Source organism: Sander vitreus, chromosome 15 (genome assembly GCF_031162955.1).
Source record: "Sander vitreus isolate 19-12246 chromosome 15, sanVit1, whole genome shotgun sequence".
Taxonomy (NCBI): domain Eukaryota; kingdom Metazoa; phylum Chordata; class Actinopteri; order Perciformes; family Percidae; genus Sander; species Sander vitreus.
The window spans coordinates 4,563,487-4,590,133 of record NC_135869.1 but is presented as its reverse complement, the minus strand read 5'-3'; the positions used below and the strand labels follow the sequence as shown (position 1 = coordinate 4,590,133).

Sequence of the window (26,647 nt, the reverse complement as noted above, 5' to 3'; positions counted from 1 at the left end):
TTCACTGGAATTGTACCTCGTAGCATTCCACGTGACAAATAAAATGCATTGATTGATTGATTGATCACATATCAGACACACATGGTGACACCGCATGCAAACTCGCTGCCAACTGGACATTAAAGGATAGGTTCACATTTTCAAGTCCGTCTTAAAACAGCAGTAGCCGGGGCGGCCTCTAGCTCACCCAGTAAGAGCGTTCGCCCCATGTTGGCTGAGTCCTGCAGCGGCGCGGGTTTGAATCCGACCTGCTGCCCTTTGCTGCGTGTCATCCCCCATCTCTCTCCCACCTTTCATGTCTATCAACTGTCACTATAATAAAGAGAAAAGCCCCAAAAAATAATCCAACATACAATATGTTGAGTAGGGGGGACTGCCCAGTGTGTGTACATGCTAGCTGTCTCACACAGGCTGATATTACTGTTAAGCATAAGCGACTGATAGATGTAGTAACACATTTTCTGAATCTGAAACTTGCGTGGAAATATGATGATCCATATGATCAAGAATATTGAAATATGCAAACATCAGATATGTGTTAAGCGATAGGCAGACTGTATGTTCACAGCAACATTTCCCCCACCATTTGGGGTTAGCCTGGTGCTCTTTTCCTTACATTATCTCGTTATAATAATGAAGATGGCACCTAACAACATTAATGCTGCGTTCCAGACACAATTTTCAGCCCGTACGTTACGACTTCAAGTCACTACTCACAACTTGGTAGCGTTCCAGGCAAAGTCACGACAAACCCTTCTAGCTAGCGTTAGCTAGCGGCTACCTAACGTTGACGTTAGCTAGCGCTAGCTGATACTAGAGATTTCTAGTCGGCGACATATTTTGGGCTTCATTTAATAAACATAACCTGTAGTAGTACACAATCGTATGTGTATTGTTTTGATTACAATGTGCGGAATTACTTTACGTTGCCTATTTATGTATATTTATTTCTATTTCTCACTGTTAATCACCGGCGTCTATACAGCATCAACAGGGGTCGACATTGTTGTTTATGTGTGTGTGTGACGTCAAAAACTGTAACTGGGAGTACAACGATCTGGTACGAGTTCACGAGTAGTAAGTTACGGGTTTGACTGCCGTTCCAGGGCACTTTCACGGGTAGAAGGTTGTGAAAACACGAGTTACGGGTTGCCTGGAACGCAGCATTAGCACAACCTACTGCTTATCTCCATGAACCAAGTCCTAGTATAACAGAAATTCACTTTCTTTTGCTGATTTAAAAAAAATTTAAAATTGTGTTCCCTTTTTGATAAAACATGGAAAGAGAGAGCGAGAGAGAGAAGGTTATCCCTGATACGTTGTTCTATGTTGACTATGTGTTGTGATATGAGGACGGCGTCAGGGTGGGACGGGTGTCCTGATGGTCTGATATGTTCAAAGAGTCAGATAAAGAGAATTGCTGCTGATAGCGGCTGGGTGGACTCTCTATGGGGGATACTTGTTTACTTATTATCTGCCATAGCATCCTTTACCACTCGCACCACATCATTAACTCCAGACTTTATTAACTGTGTTTACCATAGCAACCCACCAGCCTGAATATGTCAGACCTTATATGGTCTGGTCCGGATAACTGCAGGCTCAACAGGCTGTTTCCTTCTGTTTCCCTCATCTGTTCCCTTATTATGCTTATCGTGATTCATTTTCATTTTTTTCTGGGTGTTTGTTTGTTGTTATACTATTTTGCTGACAAAACAATCAATCCTGAAATGTATTTGAACTAGAACACTGATGAGCCAAGGTAATCAATGCACCAGTGGAGTCTTTACTTGTGTAGAGTGTATAGAAACAACTGCCAATCCCATCCCTCAGCTATGAATGATGTTCCTCTCTCCGTACAGCAGCTGAAATGTGTAGTGACTGCTATTTCTTCTCATTCTGTGCATCTGTTTGTCGGAGCTTTATTTGCACTGGGTGTAGCGATCTGCTGACAGGAAATCTACAGTCACATAGGCAGGAAATGCTGCCGTTCACACTCAGAAATAAACAAGACTTGTAAGGGAAACACAGTTGGTTTAGGACACACTAGTTTCTCAGCAGCAGCCTGAAAGTCAGGCTCAGCTCTGCACGGCCCTGATGTACTTACACAAATTATTGTAATGAAGCCAAAGCTCAATCATATTTCCAGTGCCTGCTGTGAAGACTGCCACGTTTCCAAACATACAAAACACACCAAACATACAAATGTCATACATACATATGTCACGCTCAACTTTTTGGAAATGGACTTCAGATAACACACATGATCTTTGAAAGAAAACCAGGCTTATTTTGTTACAAAATATAGCTCTTTGACAAATCCCATAAAAAGGATAATACATTCAAATTGGAATCTTATCAAGAGTGACCCTGTGCTTAGAGAGGTGTTTTCTGCACCTCCAAAAATTAGCTTTAAGAGAGCTCCCACACTACGCGACAGGTTAGTACCAAGTCATCTTCCTGCTAAAAAAACAGACTACTTGGCTTCACAGACAGTTAAAAGGTACTTACAAATGTGGGTTTTGCAATCATTGTTCCAACATTAAAGAATGCAAACAATTCTGTGATTTCAAGACAAACAAGATGCACAACATAAAAGCATTCATTAATTGTAACACTACTTTTGTGGTATACAGGTTATCATGTAAACGTGGATGCTTCTATGTAGGCCGGACTAAGAGACGTCTAAAAGACAGAGTATCTGAGCACAAAAATCGTTTGGAAACGATCAAAAAGAACATTCGGGGTGGTTAAAATTACTTTTACAGAGAGAAACATTTTATATATATGATTGACAGGCCACATTGTACCCTGGGTTGAATGAAGAAATAGATTTCAGTCCTTTCTTGTGATCATTTTTTCTGTATATACTTGTTTGGGCTTAACTTGTAATGTAGCTACCTAGTGACTCTCTGTATCTGGATTTTTACTATGTATAGCCACTTAGTGAACTGTTTCTTGTTTTTTTGTTCTTTTGTATGTGAACATTTACAGCCAGCCACCTAGTGGATTGTTTTGGCATGTTTTCAAGTGGTTACTCACCATGTCATTCTCCCAATGTTTTTTAAATTTTCTATCATGAAATAGCCAGTAAAAATGCTTTTTAAGTAATTTTGAAGAAGAGTGCCTTGGATTTTTTTCTTTTTCTCAACACACATGACAGCTTGAATATTTACATAACAGCCCAACCAATAGAATCATGCTATCCTAGGCTTTACCACAGAAGCCTTTACCGACACACTGTATGTCATAGTGTCATACTTTTACAGTAAGTGGAGAATGAAGATTTAAATCATATGATCTAACTGTTAAGCCCCTGTACAACTTATCACGTAAAGTAACTATCACTCAATAGGGAATCATAATGCACAACACAGATTTGATGGTCTTCTTATAAACTCAGCAAAAAAAAAAAACGCCCCTTTTTCAGGACACTGTATTTTAAAGATACTTTTGTAAAAATCTAAATAACTTTAGAGGTCTTCATTGTAAAGGGTTTAAACAATGTTTTCCATGCTTGCTCAATGAACCATAAACAATGAACATGCACCTGTTGATCGGTCGAAAAGACAATAACAGCCTAAGGGCGGTGGGCAATTAAGGTCACAGTTATAAGAAAATTAGGAAAGTAAAGAGGCCTTTCTACTGACTCTGAAAAACACAAAAAGAAAGACGCCCGGGGTCCCTGCTAATCTGCGTGGCATGGTGCAAGGAGGCATGAGGACAGCAGATGTGGCCAGGGCAATACATTGCAATGTCCCTGCTGTGAGACACCTTAGACAGCACTACAGGGAGACAGGAAGCACCTGCCTGGACCCTCTGCGTAGAGACATAAATCTCTAAGTAAACGTGCGCCCGCTCTACCCACTGAGCCAACCCGGCCACAACATTAAAAGATTTAACAAGTGGCCGGTTAGCTTGGCTGGTAGAGCGGGCGCACATATGCAGAGGTTTATTCCTCGACGCAGAGGGTCCAGGGTTCGAGTCCAACCTATGATGGTTTTCCTGCATGTCTCCCCCCCCTCCCCTTTCATATCTCAGCTTTCCTATCCAATAAAGGCAGAAATGCCCCCAAAAAAGATTTAACAACTAAGACATAAACTGAACAATTTTCACAGACATGTGACTATCAGAAATGGAATAATGTGAGACTGGCCAGTTCATTAAGTACTGCAGTACATCTCCTCTTCATGTACTGCACCAGATTGGCCAGTTCATTAAGTACTGCAGTACATCTCCTCTTCATGTACTGCACCAGACTGGCCAGTTCATTAAGTACTGCAGTACATCTCCTCTTCATGTACTGCACCAGATTGGCCAGTTCATTAAGTACTGCAGTACATCTCCTCTTCATGTACTGCACCAGATTGGCCAGTTCATTAAGTACTGCAGTACATCTCCTCTTCATGTACTGCACCAGACTGGCCAGTTCTTGCGGTTGTTGTTGCCATCCTGTACCTGTCCCGCAGGTGTGACATTTGGATGTACCGATCCTATGCAGGTGTTCTTACACGTGGTCTGCCACTGCGAGGACGATCAGCTGTGCTTCCTGTCTCCTTGTAGAGCTGTCTGGCGTCTCACAGTAGGGACATTGCAATGCATTGCCCTGGCCACATCTGCTGTCCTCATGCCTCCTTGCGCCATGCCTACGGCACGTTGACGCAGATTAGCAGGGACCTGGGCGTCTTTCTTTTGGTGTTTTTCAGAGTCAGTAGAAAGGTCTCTTTACTTTCCTAATTTTCTTATAACTGTGACCTTAATTGCCTACCGCCCTTAAGCTGTTATTGTCTTTTCGACCGTTCAACAGGTGCATGTTCATTAATTCTCCTCTCTCTCACCTAGCTGTCCTATCAATTAAAGGTTGTTCTATTAGCAATCAGAGCTTCAGCAACACAAGGGCCACACACTCAGGTCAGCTTGTCTGTTTGGCCAACTGGAGAGAGAGGGAGGAGGAGGAGGAGAGCAAAACTGAGAAAAAATACATAGGCCTAAGTCTCCTGATGAGGCATTCATACCAGGGTTCCAGTCATACTGTTTCTATTCAAGTCTGTGACATTTAGGACATCAGTGTTCAGCTTTTGTGTGTGTGTGTGTGTGTGTGTGTGTGTGTGTGTGTGTGTGTGTGTGAATGGGTATGAGGTATGCTTTCAAAAAAACGTGTGTAAACAATAACAAACTGTAATACATGTATTACAATAGTTATGTAAAGCAGTCCAGGGACGGTAACTCATACTACGTCACACACACACACACACACACACACACACACACACACACACACACACACATATACATATACATATATATATTACATACTCCAGTACAGCAGGAGGCGCTATGCAACTCGCTATAAAACCAAAAGAAGAAGCAGAAGAAGGCGACAACAACAAGAACTTCTGTCGATGGTAATAATGTGCCGTTGCTATTATAATTATAATTATAATTATTATTATTACTAGGCCTCCGTGTTTTGTGCTGTTCTCCCCCAGGTAATACCCTCTGAGCAGGACGCGTTAAACGCTAACGTTCTCTGAATACGTTAACGTGCGCATGTCTTTTGTACGTAATAAATCTAGCTAACGTTAGCAGCTAATGTTAGCATCTTAGCATCAATGCTGCCCAGCAACATTAACACCATGTTGTTTTTCCGTTCAAACGCTAGATTCACCAGATAAAGCAGAAGTAGAATGACTCGCCATGGAAAGAACTGCACGGCCGGGGCTGTGTACACGTACCACGAGAAGAAGAAAGACACAGGTGAGAAGAACCAGGACACACACACACACACACACACACACACACACACACACACACACACACACACACACACACACACACACACACACAGAAATCGGAACCCAAATGTTTCTCACTTCACTTTTTCTGTGTTTGTGTTGTGCTTTAGTGACACTCCAAATATGGGCATGGCAGCCTTTTCACACAAAAGCCTACATGTTGGAGTCAAAATACTATTTTATAGTTTATAATATTTTGTGTAGTTAAATGCATTGTGGGACAGCGATTCCTGTGTGATGTAAGCCTGTGCTGTGGCTCTGCTCTGCACAGCGGCGTCTGGTTACGGCACACAGAGCATCCGACTGGGCAAAGACGCCATCAAAGACTTTGACTGCTGCTGCCTGTCCCTGCAGCCCTGTCGGGACCCTGTGGTGACGTATGTCTCTGTCCAACACCAACACACACACACACACACACACACACAGTATAACTCCAACGTCTGACCACATATAGAAACGTGTTATAAACCAAACTGTTGCTGTCTTCAGTCCAGATGGATTCTTGTATGAAAAACAGGCCATCCTTGAATACATTTTGCACCAGAAGACGGAAACTGCCAAAAAAATGAAGGTAAGCCCTGGACTTGTGTCCACACCACAGCGTCTCAGAACGGACGTCCACACTAGTGTTTTCGGGTTGTTTTTGTAGACAGTGCCCTCACTTGGTTTTAATGCAGCTTAATTCACAATGTACTTGTTCTGTGTTCATATTTTTCCTGTTTCTGTCAGACAACATTTCAAATATTTGATCACAGAGAAGGTTTGAGCCCCTGAGCATCAGTTTACCCGACACACACTGAAACTGCAAACCCACATTTTTATATAGGAATTTGGAAAAGCTCCATTTCCGGGGCGAGAGACTGACATTTAACAGCCTGTATTGATACATGTATTTTACTTTCTGTAAAATATAGAAAGAATTAAAGGAAATTCCGTATGCTTGTGCAAAATCGTGAGTCGTCGTGGGTGTTTTCTGCAGGCATATGAGAAGCAGAAGCAAGTGCAGAAGAGCAGCAGCCAGCTGGAGTCCAAGTCGTCCGAGAGAGAGCGGGTGGAGCTGTTTAAAACCAGGGAGAACAGCATCGTGTCCAAACCCATCAACCCCTTCACATCTGGTAGGGCTCCGCCAGCTGTCCACACTGAGCGCCATGTAGTACCGCCAGCACCGCGCTCTGGTTCCATGCAGCTGAACTCGCGCTCACGCAGCAACGTACGACAGCAAGTATAACATCTGATCACAGCTCTGCTAACTCCCGGGTAACTCTAAACGCGCTGCGGGTCCTTCCAGGTGCAGCGCTCAGTGGCGCTCATGATATCGTAACATACTCAGAATTATTTGTTTTGGGCTTTTCCACCTTTTATAGGACAGCTAGGTGAGAAAGGGGGGGGAGGGAATCGTCGTCGCAGGTCGAACTCGTACCCTGGACCTCTGCGTCGAGACACAAGCCTCTCAGTATATGTGCGCCTGCTCTACCCACTGAGCCAACCCGGCCACGCAGTGTCTATGGTCATGTCAAATCTGAAGTTATTTTACTGTACAGTTTTGTACAAAATGTAAAGCAAAAATTAGATTACACTAGATGGACTTTATTGATCCCAAATTGGGAAATGTCAGTGCTTCAGCAGCAAAATATAAGACACACTGCAAACATACAGAATATACGAGAAATAATTAACAGGATAGAATACAAGAACAACTATTCAAAAAATACAAAGTGATGAGTGTGTGATGTGCCTTTCGTTTAGACGGCGACAGCGTTTTTGGGGCTTAAAAACGCCCAAAAAAGTGAAACCACCCTCCAGAAAACGCTCCACCTTCACGTTCCCGTCTAAAGGGTAAAAACGCAAAGGTCTGCTGATGATCTTTCAACACCAGCCTCTACTGTTGTGGTGGCTGGCGACCCACTCCATATTTCGTTACATGAATCAAAATATAGAGTGATTACTCGCCCATGGCCACTCCGCCGTTGGGTATCCACAGCCTCGCCATGTTTTGGTTTGGCGCTACTAGGGAGAGAAGTAGAAGGAAGGTTGTACGCAGGCGCGCGGACTTTGTGGTGTTGTGTGGGCAGTGCTTCACACTACCACCCAGCCGCCCAGTGCGCATACATCGATTTTCACACACTTTTGCGTCACCATATGCACGCAGATTTCCCCCCCCCCAGAGCGCGCCTCTAAACGCGGAATAAAAAGTGAGAACGCAACGCCACTTCTGCGTTTTCTCTTCAGATCGTTTGCATCTACAGCGTAGCCTAACACTCAGTGATGAAGTGTTAGAAAGTTGTATTGCCTGTGGTAGGAAAGATTTCTTGTAGCGGTCATTTGGCTCAATTTACATGATAACATTCATCAGTACCATTTAAAAAATGTTAAGTATGTAATAACATAAGTAATATGCATGCTGAAGCCTTTTGATGGAGTCGTGCTGGGAAGCAGCCGGACTATTACCGTGACAGATCTGAAGTCAGTTTACCGTCTCACTCACTTAAGCCCGGCTAGGCCACGGTGCAGACACAGAAGCGCAAGTAGGGTTCAGTGAAAACTAGGGTGACCAGACGTCCCGAAAAAATGGAGCAAAGTCTCAAGAGCAGACTCTCGAGTAGTTATATTCTGATAGAACGTTAAAAACTGTTCATGGTGACTGAGTCGTCCTGCAGCCAGCTCCCGTCGGCTGCTGCTCATTGGCTGCAACAGTACGTAGGCCCTAACACGCATTGCTATTTTTCATTCATTCATTGTTGAAATGGAGGCTCTGGCTGGTGTCCCGGGACCCGATGAACACGTAGCTAGTATTTTGAGTCGTGACAACCATGTCTTCGTCTTCTAGGATTTATTATCATCATTGTCATTATACGCTAGGATTTCACAGTGACATGTAGTAGTAGTTGTCCTAGTCCCAATTTATGAATTGCTTATAACGTCTCATGCGTCATAATTGGAACAGTTATTAATGATAAGTTGAATGCTTGTCAGTAAAGTGTGACGTTTGACCCTGCAGGGCTGAATAGAGGAGGTGATCCGGGCCGAGCAGACAGCAGCTCGGCGGCAGAGTCCTCTTCGTCCTCTTCATCCTCGGTGTCCTCGGCGTCCTCGTCCTCGTCCAGCCTCAGCCTGCCCAGCTTCTGGGTCCCCTGTCTGACTCCAGAGGCCAAGCCCACCCTGCTCAAGAAACCCGTGAGTGTCTCCCCCTTGCTCTGTCTGGCTGCTGACTCATGTCTGCTAATGTGTACAGTGTTCAGCATAAGTGAATAAACCCATGCTAAAGTTGACTAAAAAGAGGAATAAAAAAAATCATCTTTTGGAAATCGCCTTAATTAAAAAAATGAGGAAAAATCCAACCTTTAAGGACACCAATTTTCTTTGTGAATGAATAATGTATCGTACATAAATAAATAAATGTTCTTCCTTAAAATACAGGGGGCATAAGTAAGCACACCCCTATGTTAAATCCCCATAGAGGCAGGCAGATGTTTATTTTTAAAGACCAGTTATTTCATGGATCCAGGATACTATGATCCTGATAAAGTTCCCTTGGTCTTTGGAATTAAAATAGCCCCCCCACATCATCACATCCCCTTCACCATACCTAGAGATTGGCATGGTTTTATTCCAGTTAGTCTAATAGCTGGTTTGATTTGCATTGAGAGATGATTTTATGGAAAGTACCCCATGCCAAAATTGGTGTCCTTAAAGGTTGGATTTTTCCTTATATATATATATATATATATAATTTTTTTTTTTAAATTAAGGCATTAAGATCAATTTCCAAAAAGATGATTTTTTTTTTTTTTTTTTTTTATAAATTCCTCTTTTTAGTCAACTTTAGCATGGGTGTATTCACTTATGCTGAGCACTGTACACACGGAGAATCCTAATGAATGAATGAACTGATGGAGAATACTGGCTAAGTGTTGAGCTGCAGCTTGGCGATGTCCATCTAGTTTCAGTTGAACGTGTTGCTCTCGTGTCTGCAGCAGCGAGGTCCCTTTGACGTCAAAGTCCCACCTGAAACATGTCTGTATCACAGTGTGAAGTGACTGCAGCCCCAATGTTTTCATTTGTCGGAGTCAAAGACAATTCATATAGAATGAAGTGCCTACTCTGCCTCCCGAAAGAGCGCGAAATAATGGCCTTCAAAAAAAATCTGCGTCAAATTTGAAGAAACATATATAGGTAAGTTACAAATCTAATACACAAATGGCACACCAGCTTGAGCTATCAGTAAGCGCTAGCTAACTAGCTACCCGCGGTTCATGACATGTTGACTTACGTTAACGTTACCTAGCTGGCTATCATACTGCTCTTGTACATTCCTGTCCTTGTACTGCTGCTACAGCCAAAGGAACTGTGATCGAGCACTTGTACTTTTACTCAAGTCTGGGTCTCTAGTACTTTATACATGTCTGTCTCAGAGACACCACTACTGTCCACACTCGGGACATCTCAACATCACACTGGATTTAGATTAGTTCTGACAGCAGAGCAGGGGAAAGCACCAGCTGGTGTCTAGCTGTTGTCCAGCAGGTGTCCAGCAGGTGTCCAGCTGTTGTCCAGCAGGTGTCTAGCAGTTGTCTAGCTGTTGTCTAGCTGTTGTCCAGCAGGTGTCCAGCTGTTGTCCAGCTGGTGTTGTCTAGCTGTTGTTCAGCTGGTGTCCTGCAGGTGTCCAGCCCCGTGCAGCCATGCTCTGTGTGTGTGCTCTGAGTTAGTTTAAATGTCATGCTGTTCTCTGCGTGTTTGTTCTGTGTGTCTGTCTGTCTTTCATGTCCACACTATTTCAGAGACAGGAGGCAGGCTGACCCCGGACCCATGGACTGAAGCTGTCACTGAGCAGTAGAGTACTAGTTATTGTGTGATACTACAGACAGACAGACAGACAGACAGACAGACAGAAGTAAAAACATCAGTTCCTTGGCGGAGGAAATAATCTGGATAAATAATCTGTTTTTGGCCTCTTGTTTCATTGTGGTGAACTATTGTCAATGGATGGAATGCTGGGACTTCTCTGTTATCCAAAGAGGCTCAGTCACTCTAATATTATACTCATATCATATCTACAGTAGTAGCTACAACAGAACGTATATTAATATATGCTAGAATATTTTTAAATATTATGTTGGTGTTAGGAAAACTAAAGTATGTTGAGATCACTGAAGTTATGAATCCAACAGGAATATGATAGGAATATTGTGCAGGCCTCGAAGGAATAAACAAAGTGAACTTGCTTGTTGACAGTTTCCCCCTGCATACTGTTTCCACTTGTCATGCAGTGCTGCTGAATAATATCACACATCTCCTGCTGCCTTTATTTTGGCTCTCCCAGCTCACACATTTTTAAATTTCACATTTTTTTTATAAAAAGCCCGGTAATTTCCTAAAAGAGTTGGTCACCGTAGTTGTAAGCAAACATAACTCAAACAGGAGGAAAGTGCATTTGTTGATTATTTTCAGTGGCGGAATAATCCACATTTAATGCTCTAACGTGGGCATCGCCACATGGCAGACCGCGGCCTGGACCTGGACGGTGACGGTTCTTTCCTAACCTGTGACCAATTTCTGAGAATAAATAAATAATCCTAACGGAGCATTGCTTTTTTTTCTGACGATCGCAGCTACAGACCGCGCAGATAATCCAGTTAAAACGGCAGTTGCTTCACTCAATTAAGCCAATCAAATGGATTGTCTACCGTGTCACTCTCTGCAGGGTGGCGGTCCTGTTCGGTGCTGTTTCTGTACCAGTAGACAGTACCAGTAAATATAGCTATTTGTTTTCTATACAAGTTCCATACAAATTCAGTGTGTCTGTATGTTGAAAGTATTCTACTATTTGACAATAGTTGATTGTATTTGATAGACGTAGGGGTAGACTATAGGACGTCATTTAGACATTATGAGGTTAGGACCTTTAGGACCTTTAGTAACTGGACCTTTTTGAATTTTGACTGAATACCCCTGCTCTAGTGAGTATGTGGGGTTGAGTCAAAATAATCGTGTGTGTGTGTGTGCGCACTGCAACGTGCACTTTTTAACCCCTGGCCTTGTCTGTGCTGCAGAGCAAGGCGGTGTTATGTCCCATGTCAGGACGAGCCATCAGGATGAACGAGCTTATCAGCGTGCGCTTCACCCCGTTGGACCCCAGCCTGGACCGCGTGGCCCTGCTCACCCGCCAGGTCAGTTACCCCCCCCAGCCCCCCCCAAATCAAATACCTACCGCTTAAAGAAATATTGGAGTATTTGGGTCCAGCCCTACTGTAAAAAGCTGTAAAAATGATATAGTGTCTTCATGCTGTTGTGTGTGTGTGTGTGTGTGTGGCACTGTGGCAGCTGACGTGTCTCGTCTCTTCAGGACAGGTATGTCTGTGCAGTAACCAGAGACGTCCTAGGAAACAGCGTCCCCTGCGCTGTCCTGCGGCACTCGTGAGTGTCGACATGTCTGCCTCCACTTTGACATCCAGATGTTCCCCACAAGTGTTCTCTCAGAGGATAACCCTCTCTTGTCTGTGTTCAGGGGCGCCGTGGTGACGCAGGAGTGTGTGGACAAGTTGATCAAGAAGGACATGATTGATCCTATGACTGGAGACAAGCTGTCCGACAGAGACATCATCCCCCTCCAGAGGGTACGTATGAACGTCTATGTAGCGCTGGGGGGGCCAATCACCATTTCTCCAGGGTTTGAATACTGAGTTCTTCCAAAAAGCCAGTCTTGTACATTGGATTTAATCATCTCTGGGGGTTAGGAGACATTAACCATCTTTTAGGGCTGCTGGTTTCTGTCCTTCCATGCTGAATGCAGGGCCAGGCTGTGCTAGTGTCTCTACTCTCCAAAGTGTCCTCAGTGTTGCAGTGGTGCTGATGCTGTGTCCTGTGTTCTGACAGGGGGGAACCGGCTTCGCTGCCTCGGGGATTGACCTCAGTGCCAAAGAGGCTCGTCCAGTCATGCAAGTGTGAGGCGAGGCCTGCTGCATGCACAGCGGTGTCGGGCTGGTTCCGTGGACAGCCAAGCTCACTGACTGCTTCTCCCAGCACGTTTACAACCTTCACCTATTTAGTTGTCTTAGTTTTTTTGCTGAAATATTTTTCTTGTTCCTATAGCTAACTGGCATTTTTTACCATCATAGACCATTACATGTTATCTGACTAAGTGTCTATATAAGACGAGACTTGGCAGAAGACTCCGGTCAGGTTGCAGTCTTGCATCCTTATCTTGCTCATTATAAGGCAGAATCCAATGAATTGATCTATCAATCATTAATTCTTTGCCACGGGCTGCAAAATATATTCAAATTCAGAGCCATGGGATTAGTCTGATAGAATGTTCCATCCTGATGACGAGATACTGTAAATGTTTCGTAGCTTTTATATTTGATATTTGATTAAACTGCATATAAGTTTAAGTCATGTTTGCGTGTTGATATATATTTTGAGACACCTGCGTGACATTGTGCATTCAACACAATGATGTCACATTATTTTGACAAAAATGTTAGGTAGACATGATGTCGGCTGTTAAGATCACTTCAAGAGAGTTTCAAGTCATTTCCATTAAACGTTAATCATATGGAACCCATAGCTGGTTGTTTTTATTGGAAGTAGTTTCAGAGATTGGAAGTCTGGAGAGTTGGGGGGGGGGGGTATTTGCAGATCACATGCACATGATGAGAGGTGTTCCTGGTGTGCTGTGGGACATTTCTCACAGTTCATCGTGCTCGTCGACCCTCATGCCTCCGTAGTCGGTGATGGTGCTGGACTTGATGGAGTCCAGGTTGTCGAGCAGCTCAGAGAGAGTCAGCCGGCCGTCCTGCCGAGTGGAGCAGAGCACAGGGAGGAGAGAAATAAATACTCACGGCTGGAACTCCACATGGCAACATAGGCTGACACAAGACTAGGCATAAACATGAGATATACATATATATATATATAAGTGATGAACACTATAGCCAAATACCTAAAGATGTAATAAATATATGAAGTATGTGAACAGTCAAGAACCTAGTTCTCAGGAGAGAGCCTGTTCTGCTGTTTGAGCGTTTTTTACTAAAGCCTATTAGTTCTGTCAACTTAGTTTTGCTCTCAAGTTACAGTTTTATGAGCTACATCACTAGACTCAGTACTTCACAACATGCATATACTATTTGCAATGCACAAATTGTGTATATGGCTGAAGAATTGTAATGTAATGCATACATCATTTGATTATCATCTCTGTGGGTTAGTAATCTCTGTGGGTTAGTAATCTCTGTGGGTTAGTAATCTCTGTGGGTTAGTAATCTCTGTGGGTTAGTAACGTCTGTGGGTTAGTAATCTCTGTGGGTTAGTAACGTCTGTGGGTTAGTAACGTCTGTGGGTTAGTAATCTCTGTGGGTTAGTAACGTCTGTGGGTTAGTAACGTCTGTGGGTTAGTAATCTCTGTGGGTTAGTAACGTCTGTGGGTTAGTAATCTCTGTGGGTTAGTAACCTCTGTGGGTTAGTAACGTCTGTGGGTTAGTAATCTCTGTGGGTTAGTAACGTCTGTGGGTTAGTGCTTTGGATTGCATTGTGGAACATTAAAGTGGTTGCGGTTGTGTGCAGTTGGTTTAGTTTATTAAACATTTAGCATTTTAGTTAACTTCATCCAATATATCTGTCTTCTTTTAGGAGCTTTCAGTTATTTGTTCTTTTTTTCATCCCTGAACTGATTCCGCCTTTCCCTGGGTTCCCCCCGGGTTTATTTCATTGTTTGTCCCCCACTCCTAGACAAAATGGGCACATAACAATTTTGGGGACACCACCGGGATCTTTTGGAAATCAGGATTGGTGATTGGTGGTTTGTTTTTCAAGTTTCAAATATATATTGTGATTGTATTTCTTACTGTCTGATACGGTGTTAGTGTTACCGTTTGATATAGCCCAGTGTGTTGCCTTCACTGCTTCCTCAGTCCAGACAGGGTATTGTCCAGATGGCCTTAATCTGCTTTTCCTCCGGCCATTCATTTCTTATTTTGGAGTTTCAGGGTTTGGGCCGGTGATGTGTTGTCTGTAAACAGGCCCGAGCCCGGCACGGCTTTAGAAGATGAGTGGGAAGCAGTGTTGGAGAGGCAGGTTTAGTTTCTGTGGGGGAGGCTGGATATCTGTCTGGGCTTAATATCGAACATTTACATTATTTATTATGCTTTTGGGGATTTTTTTCCCCTTCTCTTTGTGTGTTTTTGAATTTTTGGTCTGTATGTTATATATGTATAAAGTACAAAAAACACATTTCACTCCAAACTGAGCTTTCTCTCCCACAGACAGCACTTTTTCTCAACTGCCTGAAATGGCTCGCCCACATTCCTGTTTGAAATTCCTCCAATAGTGATGTCACTGATTGAGAAAGCCTCCCCAGTTTTTCATATGTGCTGCCCATTGGTGCTGCCTGAGCAAGCGCAGTTTCAATTTGATTGGCCAATCACAACAGAGTGGGCCAGTTGATCAATCAGAGCAGACTGGGCTTTTCAGGAAGGCGGGGCCAAGAGCTCAGACAAAGTGTACACATGTTCCACCAAAACAAGTTCCTTCCCGAGGCTATTTTGCAGAGGCACCGTGGCTCCGTCCGGCGCTTAGCCCCGCCCAAGACGATTGTGATTGGTTTGAAGAAATGCCAATAAACCAGAGCACGTTGTTTTCCCATCCCAGAATGCTGTGTGGACTAGCCAGACCCTCCTCCGTAGCGCTGTGGAGGAGGAAGGTCTGACAAAGCGAGACTATACTTACTATAATGTCTTGTGGACTTGAAATGACAACTTGCAAACGTCAAATGTGTTGAGCATCCGGAGAGGGTCCATTTGTCAAATAGAACTTTAGGAAGAAGCACCATGTGAGAACATCAGCTGAAGTAATGGAGGAGCTGCATGGAGACTCCCTGCCAAATCTCAAAGTTATTACATTCCCAAACATGTAGTGACAGAGTGAGTGTGCCCAGAGGCAGCTGATCATCCAGCTTTCACGTGCGCTGCAGCAGACAGATGTTTTCATTCCAACTAGGTGTGACAGTGAGAGATGCTGCTCATGAAGGTTTGGTCCTCTAAAGCACACGTATTGTCCTACTCTTCTGCGTTTTAAATACAACTGCTTGATATTATTCATTAGTGTTAGTAGAGATCATATTATCACAATAGGATTCTGCTGAAAGTTGATACATGTTAATTAGGGTTGGGTACCGAAACCCGGTTCCACTATGGAACCGTTTCCTACGCAACCGGTAGGAATCTGACCAGATTCAGTCCCTCCAGAGAAACTCGATTATGCGATCGCATAATTCAATGCATAATCAGCCAAAGTCCGTATATTTATGCGGGGGGGGGGGCGCATTTTTTCAAATTCGCCGCACTTTTGCCGCATAAATTGCCGATTTCCGCGCAAAATATGCGGGGCTTGCATGATTTCAAAATCCCCGCATTATCGTTGCAAAAAAGTCACACATATCTTAGCAGAAAGTTGAAAAATGTTGCGTTTACTTCACACAAGAGCAGCCATTTTCCCCTGTTGCCATGGGAACGTTATGAAGTGACGCAATTACGCGACGTGAACATCATCGAAAAGCTGCAAACCCCGCGATGAAGCCACGATGAAACCGCCGTTTTTGCAAGTTCCCGCAATTTCATAAATATCCCGCATATTCCATCGCATTTTTTAAGACAACGTGCCGCATAATCAAGGATTTTTGCCCGCAACAATCACAAAAAAACTCGTAAATATATCACACTTTCTCTGTAGTCTACCGTTAGCTAGCTTACCGTAAATGTAGGCTACTTTTAAAATGCCATGTTTGCCCTCTGGGCTCACCAAAACGGACGTAAAAGCAGGACATGCCATAAGTCAGGAGAGGTGTCGTACCTCGCCAGAGAAGGCAAATATGGTCATTTTTCATTTTTCTGCAAAAGAACTGCTAAAGTTTGAAGCTAGTTTAGTTAGCATACCAACTCAACATTTATTTTGTTGGTACTTGTTAATAGTGTAACTGTTATTTATTATTAAATCATTGTAGTTGTGTTTGGTGACTTAGGTTTACTTATTATATGTATATTTAAGTACTTTAAAACGTTAATATATTGTTAAATTTAAATAATTTTCAATAAAAAAAACAACTTTTCTTTGATGTCATTTTTCAGTTTTTCAAAAATGGGGTTAGGAATCGTAATCGTTTTTGAAAGTACCGGTTCGGCATCAGAATTGTAAAAATCCAAACAATACCCAACCCTAATGTTAATAGCCCTGCCTCTGCTTTAGCAGATGTAACACCTTCAAACCAAATGTAATATATCTTAGAAACAGAACAGAACCCCCGTCCGTCCGTCCGTCCATCCGGTGCATGTAGAGAGAGATACACGGACTTCATTTCATGGATCAGAACTACAAAAACATAACTGCATTTATAGAAAAAAAACAAAAACAAGACTTTAATAGTCAAAGCCCATCAATTCAGTGACACAGCCCTTTTGTCCCCCCCCCCCTTCCCACCCCCCCATCCCATTGTGCATTGTTTGCTGCTCTTTGGAAGAACAAATGCATCGGCGTGTGTCGAGAGCATGTCGACCTCTCAGAGAAAAAGCTTTCGTTCAGCTGGACGCCAGTGCACGTTGGACATTAGTTTGTCATTTCGGAGATACGTAGTTTTCACTGGGCTATATAACAGCTATATGTCATCTATGAGGATATGCATCTCAGTATAAAAAAGATCACATGGACATGTAAATAAAACAAACAGAAAGAAGTGTGTGTGTGTGTGTGTGTGTGTGTGTGTGTGTGCGTGCGTGCGTGCGTGACCGTCAGTGTCCTCTGTATTCACATACACAGTATGTGAGCGCATGTGTGTGTGTGTGTGTGTGTAGTCCAGAGTGAGAACCTTACTCCCCCCCCCCCCTCCCCCCGTAACCCCCGGTAACCATATTCTCCATAGCGTGGAGCTTGTGATCAGAGTTCATCGTGTCTCCTGGTCAGGTCTTCGCCGTAATTGGTGGCCTGGCTGCCCACAAACATGTTCCAGTTGGCCAGAATCTCCTGCTTGGTGATTTTCTGGTCCTGTGGTTTGATCGGGACATCCCATTGGTTGATTGGTTTATGATTGAAAGACAGAGAAGGAGGAATCATGAGGTGATGACAAACAGGAGGAGAGAAAGCAAGACACACACACACACACACACAGAAGAATTAACCCACAATTACACATTAATTATCCGTCTGCTAATATTTCTGATAGCCTGCCTGCCTGTCTGTCTGTCTCTCTGTCTGTCTGTCTGTCATTAGTTAGACTGCTGTGCAGCAGTATGTGCACTGTACACTACTTTATGCTGCATACATACTGTAGATATATAGTCTACTGTACACAGATACTGTAGTATGTTCAGTGGTTAGAAGTGGAGTACGGTTCTGCTTTCAGTTCAGTCTCCATTCACAGTTTCTTTGGTTGTAGTTACTGTTGGTGTAACTAATAAAGTGGCCCCTCAGTGTATAATGCTGACTGTTGGAAGGAAACTGTAAAGGACAGGGCTGGTGATGTCAACAGATCCCCAGATGTTTTCTATCGGCGCTCAGGCCAAGCTGAGCCAAACCATGCCGTGCTCATTTGTTTCTATTACTAGTTTTAACGCGGCGAGCAGCGCCAGAGACGGGCTTTTATCAGAGTAGTTCCAAAACTGGACCCGGGCCAGCTGCTTACTGCATCCTCTGGGCTTGGAGCGTTAGTTACTGCATTCCTGTGTGTACTTTCAGAAATCGGCTTTATTTCACTAAGCGAGGTTACAGCGAGGGAGTGTTACGGAACCTGGCTCAATCTAACCAGGATATCTGCTGGAATAAAGCATTCTTCCACGGACAGATTTAGCTTCACACGTCGGCTGTTTTTAAGAGAGCGCTGTGTCCGACTCAGAGGCACGGAGGACTGTTGGAATCTGTGCCGTGCCGTGCTGAGCCAAGCCAGCACATGTGCACTCTGCTCTACCCTCACACAGCGATACACTGGTAGCCTCGGCCAACACACACAGCATTTTGTTGTTTCATTTGGAGGTTCAGTGTCTTGCCCAAGGACACTTTGACATGTGGGGCCAGGAATCGATCAGTGACTTCACTTACTTCCTCAAATAGCTGCTCACTCTAGTTTTGAATCAAGCGTCAAACAGGAAGAAGAACAGCGCATGTATCAGACTTTGAATGCACGCACAATCAGAGCTGCAGCTATACCGACTATTGTCATCATGGATTAATGTGTGGATTATTTTATGGATGAATGGATTGGTTGTTTGGTCTCTAACAAGTCAGAAAATGGTGAAACTCAAAGATACTCAGTTTACTGTCACAGAGGAGTGAAGAAACTAGAAAAATATTCACATTTAACAAGTCTGACTGTTTTTAGTTTTTTTTCAATGACTCAAACCGATTAGCAAAATATTTCCAGTGTCCAGTGTGTTTAGTTGTTCATTATCAAAATCTGTGTTCACAAACGTGTCCTTTTTCATGAATATTTACCACCGCCATCAATTCCAAGTATTCCTTTTGGCTTGGAATTTTACATTTGCGTTCGCATGAACTGGGGTAGACGCTCCATATTCATGCTCCATCTTGAACTACGTTAGCCGGTAAGGGACATACAGGACATACTGCTGATAAACTCACAGGGTGCTGCTAATGCTGCTAATGGGTATCGTAGCTTCCCGGCCCCGGCGAGTTTGAAGAAGGAAACATGGAGGACCACACGTATTCAAAATCCAAATTTCAGGATCAGGAGTCTTAAATATTGAAAAGATCAAGAGAGCGTCTTTTTGAAGCGTGAAGGCTACCGTAGCTGTGATACGTACTTTGAACTGAGTGGCGCGAGAGAGTTGATTGCGATATATATGATCTCAACGCTAGATGGGAGAAATTCCTACACATTGGACCTTTAACAACTAATCGATTCATCTTTGCAGCGCTACATAACACGTGTTAGTAGGATGCTTTGGCTCGGCGTGTGGGATTTGTTGACATAATCAGAAAAATAAAGAATATAACCAGCCCCATCCTTAACGTGTATATACTTCAATGTATTTACTACCTTCTCTCTCTCTTACTACGAAAGTCTTTTTTGCAGACCCAGCGTTGACCTGTGTCTGTCACATTACGGTGGATGGTTTTGCAGTTGCTAGGGGCGACCACCTTTCAAACTCAGCTGCAAACCTTTAATGTAGAAGATGGAAAGAACAAGATCCATCCCCCAATATGTGTTTCAGCTGGCACCTGTGTTAGATGTTGGAGCATCTCTGAACCCACCATCGAAGAGAGTTTTCACAAAACTCCCCGTTTACACCTGCACTGTCACATACTAACAATGGTACATGTTTAATAAATAAAGTGGACTGAATGTCCTGGCAGTCCCAGTTCTCTGCCTGGAGCCCAGTGGACATAAAGCTCAAACAGGAAGTCACCCTGGAAGTGTGCTTCAGTGTGTGTGTGAGTGAGTCCCAGCCAGGTCTACCTTGTTGGTGTCCGTCTCGTGGATCAAGTGTTTGGCTTCATTGTCAGCGTGGTCCACCTCTCCAGGCAGAACCCAGTTGGCCACCTCAGCTGCATCCAGGTAACCATCCTGTACAACACAGGAACACAGTGGAAGAACAGACAGCACAAACACAACCCTAGCCCCCTCATTTTAATCAATTAAGAGGACGGAGTTCTGGAAATGAACCATGGTGGATCCAGACGAGCTTTTACCTTGTTGGCGTCTCTGAACTCTGAGAAGTGTTTCCTCTCTGTGTGGACCCAGTCAGGCTCGCTCTCCCCATCCTCGGGGATGAACATGTCGCCTGTGGAGCAGCAGCAGGACACACATCATAGGACACATAGGACATATTATAGGACACATTATAGGACACATTATAGGAAATATTATAGGACACATTATAGGACATATTATAGGACACATTATAGGACATATTATAGAAAATATTATAGGACACATTATAGGACACATTATAGGACACATTATAGGACACATTATAGGACATATTATAGGACACATTATAGAAAATATTATAGGACACATTATAGGAAATATAGGACACATTATAGGACATATTATAGGACACATTATAGGACACATTATAGGACACATAATAGGACACATTATAGGACACATTATAGGACACATCATAGGACACATTATAGGACATATTTTAGGACACATCATAGGACAGATTATAGGACACATCATAGGACACATCATAGGACATATAGGACAGTTTATAGGACATATAGAACAGATTATAGGACATATAGGACAGATTATAGGACACATCATAGGACAGATTATAGGACATATAGGACATATTATAAAACAGATGGCTCCCAGGTTAGGAATGAAGGGGGACGTTGGTCTGAGAGGAAACCTACCGATGTATTCATCTATGTTGATCTTGCCATCGCCGTTCTTATCGATGTCTTCCACAGTTTCCTAAAGGACAAGATGATTTAGTTCTCAGTTGGTTCATGTAGTGATCAAGTCCTTTATTTCCAAGGTATCTGAACATTAAGAAAAACAAGGTGACCTGACTATATCACTGCTATATCAACAGTATGATAGCTGCCAGGCTAGGAGCTAAACCGGTGCTGAGTTTGAACCCAAAGGTAAAGCCAAGCCACACAGCTTCCCCCCGGGGGGTAAGAACACTGATGAAACAGTAGAGAGTGGGTTCTACCTGCACCACCACGTCTCTCATGTAATCATACTCCTCCGGGTGAAGGAAGGCAGTGAACTCCTCGCGTGTGGCGATCCTGTCGCCGTCTCGGTCCGCTGTCCTGAAGCGTCTCTCGTCCCGCTTCAGCATGGATTTATAGGTCTCCTTGTCGTCAACGTCATCAAACTCTTCACCTGAAAACAAAAGCTTGGGTTTTCATTTCGGTGCTCCACACAGACGGTGTCTCCTTAAGTATTTCTGTCGAAACAGATCCACATCTTTATCTGTGTAGAAGTCTATATTTAAGTGCTCAGAAAAATGGAAGATTCAGTGAGCACATTCCGTCTGCTGTGAAGCTCGTGCAATAGCGTTTAAGGGCTCCAGAACAGCTGATAGACGGACCTTAAGATGACAGCTGAGTCTGACATTCATCGGTCATTCCTGATCTGAGATAAATAATTTCAACTCAAGACACCAACGGGCCACTTCCATCTGCTGCATGAAGCTCCAGAAAAGCAAGTAAGTGCACCTTTTGAGATTGAGCTTATTTTGTCAAACATTGTTACTCAAGTGCCGTCAGTGTGCATAGTATAGCCTATATTTGTCTGTGTGTAGCCTGCCTCCCCAGTGCGTGTCTGTCCAGCACACGGCCTGTACCGAGGGACAGATGGACTGTATACTGTAGAGGAGGGCTGTGGTAGGACCTTATTTGTCATTTTATCTGCTATGGCTGGAGTTGCTCGTTACTTTGGATATTCAGCCTTCTAGAACACTAGCTGAGTGGAGCAGGGTCCGTGTTGTCTGCTCAATAATTAGTAAGGTTTAGAAGGGGAAAAAAAAATCAATTAATGTAAAAATCGCGATACTTAAAGAAGGGAGAAGAAAGAGTTGGAGAGTCAGGACGGAGGTTGATTACCCAGATAGTATCCGTAGGTGGTGTTTTTGTACTCGTCCCAGGCTATCTTCCCGTCCTGGTTTTTGTCGTAGTCCTTCCAGTGTTTGTCCACGTTCTCCTGGATGTACCGTCGCTGCCGGTGTCTGATCCACGAGTGCAGCTCTGCGTGGCTGACGTAGCCGTCCTGGTCCGTGTCGATGCGCTCCACGATCTTCCTGTGTGGACACATGGAGAACTGAAATCATCTGTCCCTCCATGCCAGAGGAGGACAGACAGAGGACAGTAGTGGCCAGTGGGACAGACAGAGGAGAGTAGAGGACAGAAGGGCCAGACAGAGGAGAGCAGAGGACAGCAGGGACAGACAGAGGACAGTAGTGGCCAGTGGGACAGACAGAGGAGAGTAGAGGACAGCAGGGACAGACAGAGGAGAGTGGAACCTACGCTAGCTTGTCCTTGCTCTCGTCGGGGGTCAGCTGGTCGAAGGTCTTGGCCTCCTCCTTCCCGAGGAAGGCCTCGTGGTCGTACTGGAAGCCGTGAGCGTCGTCATGGGGACGCTCGCTCAGATCACCGTGGTGATGGACGCGCTTCTCCTGAGCGGGGACAGCCAAGGCAGCCACAGCCAGGACGCACAGGGACACTAAGGACTTCAGAAGCATGGTAGACTGGGGGTGTGCGTGTGTTGTGTGTGTGTGCGTGTGTGTGTGTGCGTGTGTGCGTGTGTGTGTGTGTGTGTGTGTGTGTGTGTGTGTGTGTGTGTGTGTGTGTGGGTGGGTGGGAGGGACAGACAATGTCAGTTTTAATTACTGGCCACCAACGTGAACATTATTCTTTTGATCCCAAAAACATACGAACAGCATAAGAACAAATCAACAAAATGCTTAAAGCATAAAAGATGATGATGTAAAAATAAATAAATGAAATATCATGAATCTACAGTGCTGATTGAAATGCTTGGACTGACAGAGCACAGCGCCCCCCCACAGGTCAGTCTGACAGTCTCTGTTAAGGCCCTGATACACCAACCCGATAATCGGCCGTCGGACAGTCTGGCGAGGTCGGTGACTCGAGTCTGTTCGGTGTGTTCCGTCCCGTCGTCAGTCTGAGGGGCCGTCGGCCTTCATTTGGGCCGATTTGACTTGTTGAATCGGAAGGCGGGCAGTCGGACTCAATGACCAATCTGATTGGTGGAGCGCTAACCCGGAAATGGCGAGCGGGATGAGCGTGACTAACGCCTCTCAAAATCTGACGAAAATCTTTCAAACTGACCTTTGTCGATCTGAAATGAAGACAGATTCAGCAACTACACGGCCTATCTCTCGCTTAAAATGTTATAACGCGTTCGTCCAATCAGCTGCCGGTTTTCATTTTTTGGGCGACAATACAGATTAGCGCCGCCTGCTGTTATGGAGACGTATTACGTCTCGCGCACGCGCAGAACGTACGCTCAGGTCGGCGTCGCTTCGGTGTGTTCCGAGGCACTTTTTTTTACCTCAGGGAGCCGACTGATCAGTCCGACTGCCTTTTCTGCCGTAGGTCGGCCGTTGGGTTGGTGTGTCAGAGCCTTTACTTAAGACTAGTCCTACCCATCAGTCTCTAGGTGCTCATTGGGCACCATTCCATTTAGACCATGCCATCAGCATACTAAACTAATATAACCCTGCTCTTTAATCATTATGTATAAACTAATATAACTCTGCTCTTTATTCATAATGTATAAACTAATATAACTCTGCTCTTTATTCATAATGTATAAACTAATATTCATAATGTATAAACTAATATAACCCTGCTCTTTATTCATAATGTATAAACTAATATAACTCTGCTCTTTAGTCTCTGTGGTCGACCCAATCATTTTTTCTCCACCCAATAAAGTGAGATATAACGGTGTAAGAGTGTGTCATCATAGGGTTAAACTGAGCTCAGATCCACACATATATATAGTATATATACATATATACTGACAGTATATATATCTATGAGATCCACAAACATCTTCTCATATCAAATAGATAACTATTGATACAATCAATAGTCCATCCAGTGTTACATTGATGGCAGAGAGCAGGCAGCCCTGCTGCAGTCTATACACACACTGCCCCTCATGTTCAAACTACACCGTTAGTTAGCCAGGCTTTTTTTTCTGATATATAATATAATACTATATTAATATTATTACTATGAAAGAAATTGTCAGAGGAAAGAGACTAATGAACTCACCAGTTTCTCCTCCCTCCCTCGCAGTGTGAGAACAGCAAAGCAGTCCGCGTTGGCACTCCGACCCTTTTAAATAACTGGCTCGAGGAGGCGGGCCTTGTTGTTCAGCTGCCCAATGAGCGACGCCCTACACGGGCTTCTAACCAATAAAAAAGTAGGATCAATTCTTATTGGCTGTTAACCGCCACGTTGTCACGCAAGAGCCGACAACTACATGGACTTTTTTTTATTTTTTTTATTTTCTTTTCTTTTTATTGAGTTGCATGTAGACCTTCTCATCAGCGGGAGGCTTTGTAGAAACCAAACTACAACCCAGGAACAACGTTCGCTGACACAGACCCTGATCATGATAAATTACTGTAGCCTACAGAAAATTTTACAAATTCAAAACACACACACACACACACACACTATCACTACATGTTTTGAGCCGTTTCTGTTAATCTGTTAAAAAATAAACAGTGTACGGAGACTGTATGGGTAAAGTTAGTGCACTGTTGTTGACTGAAGCTTGAGAGAAGGAAAGTAAGTTTAGCTGAAGACATCATGATTGTTCCACTGAGCCAGAAGTATATCACCATGCTTCCTACTATCTATGCTTTAGTCTGTATCGACATTGTTTCATTTCTGTGATTGTTCAGGTGCCGGCAAAAATTCCACCGGATGTCCCCCATTTCGGCTGGATGTCCGTCCCCTTCCTCTTTCTTTGTGTTGGCGTTCTAACCTCCGGTGGATTTCTGAGGCCTATGGTTAACTGCTCCTCAGATCTCTGCAGGGTAAATCCAGACAGCTAGCTAGACTATCTGTCCAATCTGAGTACACATGTTCCACCAAAACAAGTTCCTTCCCGAGGCTATTTAGCAGAGGCACCGTTCCTCCGTCCGGCGCTTAGCGCCACCCAAGACGATTGTGATTGGTTTAAAGAAATGCCAATAAACCAGAGCACGTTTTTCTCCCATCCCGGCAAGCTGTGTGGACTAGCCAGACCTTCCTCCACAACGCTGTGGAGGAAGGTCTGGCAATGCGAGACTATCTATGCCACATTATTTAGTATGTCCCAGTATGTATACGAGGACTATGTCTAATGCACTATGCCAGAATAACAGGACGTCTTATTAACAGCAGAGGGTCAGCTGATCAGCCTCCCGCCTGTCTGCAGACCCGTCAGCGTCCCGGATGAGGTCGATGGTGGTGTCTAGAGTTTATCTCCTGAGGTGCAGTCCCAGGCTGCAGCATTTTTGTGAACATAAATAGAAGCTGCAAAATCCATCCTCCATCCTCCATCCTCCTCCAGTAGATGGCTGTTTGAGTAGCTGATGGTTCCATATTATTTTATGTAAGAAATAAATGATCAATATTAATATTACCCAGCACAGACACTTTGAAACCGAATTTGGGGTATAGGAAAGGAGGGAAACAAAAGCTCAGCATAGTCAGTGACGGCGAAAGCAAATAAATGAAACTTTAGTTCAACAGTAGCTTGTCCAGCAACGTCCTGATGCCACACTCTGACATTATTAGATAAGAAAGACAAGGTTAGCAAGTTTACTATTAATGTGCAAGCATATATTTATAGTTACTACAGTTAGGTTAAGTGTCTGACTGATGGGAACAACAATCTTTGACATTGGTCCAGTATTAAAGGTCCCATGGCATGACATTTTCACTTTATGAGGTTTTTTAACATTAATATGAGTTCCCCCAGCCTGCCTATGGTCCCCCAGTGGCTAGAAATGGCGATAGGTGTACACCGAGCCCTGGGTATCCTGCTCCGCCTTTAAGAAAATGAAAGCTCAGAATGGGCCGATCTGGAATCTTCCCCTTATGACGTCATAAGGAGGAAGGTTACCTCCCCTGTCTCTGCTTTGCCTGCCCAGAGAATTTGGCCCACCCATGAGAAAGAGACATCATGGCTTTCAAACGAGCAAAGTGGCAGTTGGTCAAGGACACACTAAGGCCTATATAAAAGAGACTTCAGATACAATATTAGGGGACCACTAAGGTCTATATAAAAGAGACTTCAGATACAGTATTAGGGGACCACTAAGGTCTATATAAAAGAGACTTCAGATACAGTATTAGGG

The 26,647-nt window shown here is 43.9% G+C and overlaps 2 protein-coding genes across 4 annotated transcripts; one reads left to right on the top strand and one right to left on the bottom strand.

Moving 5' to 3' along the window:
* Nucleotides 1–5,320: 5,320 nt before the first annotated feature.
* Nucleotides 5,321–13,361, top strand: nosip (nitric oxide synthase interacting protein). 2 transcript variants are annotated; one of them, XM_078269129.1, is made up of 10 exons: nt 5,321–5,405; nt 5,663–5,757; nt 6,067–6,172; nt 6,285–6,366; nt 6,775–6,910; nt 8,794–8,969; nt 11,846–11,962; nt 12,139–12,209; nt 12,301–12,409; nt 12,669–13,361. In XM_078269129.1, the coding sequence occupies exons 2-10, from the start codon at nt 5,688–5,690 to the stop codon at nt 12,738–12,740; spliced, it is 939 nt and encodes a 312-aa protein (XP_078125255.1). In that variant the 5' UTR covers nt 5,321–5,405; nt 5,663–5,687; the 3' UTR covers nt 12,741–13,361. The 2 variants fall into 2 exon arrangements, with proteins under 2 accessions (XP_078125255.1, XP_078125256.1); XM_078269130.1 differs by having other exon boundaries at nt 5,398–5,489.
* Nucleotides 13,225–24,624, bottom strand: rcn3 (reticulocalbin 3, EF-hand calcium binding domain). 2 transcript variants are annotated; one of them, XM_078269128.1, is made up of 8 exons: nt 24,567–24,624; nt 22,788–23,008; nt 22,368–22,561; nt 21,473–21,645; nt 21,168–21,228; nt 20,490–20,581; nt 20,257–20,364; nt 13,225–13,590 (listed from the first exon to the last, which is right to left on the bottom strand). In XM_078269128.1, the coding sequence occupies exons 2-8, from the start codon at nt 23,000–23,002 to the stop codon at nt 13,483–13,485; spliced, it is 951 nt and encodes a 316-aa protein (XP_078125254.1). In that variant the 5' UTR covers nt 23,003–23,008; nt 24,567–24,624; the 3' UTR covers nt 13,225–13,482. The 2 variants fall into 2 exon arrangements, with proteins under 2 accessions (XP_078125254.1, XP_078125253.1); XM_078269127.1 differs by lacking the exon at nt 13,225–13,590 and adding an exon at nt 17,261–17,828.
* Between the last annotated feature and the right edge of the window lie 2,023 nt (nt 24,625–26,647).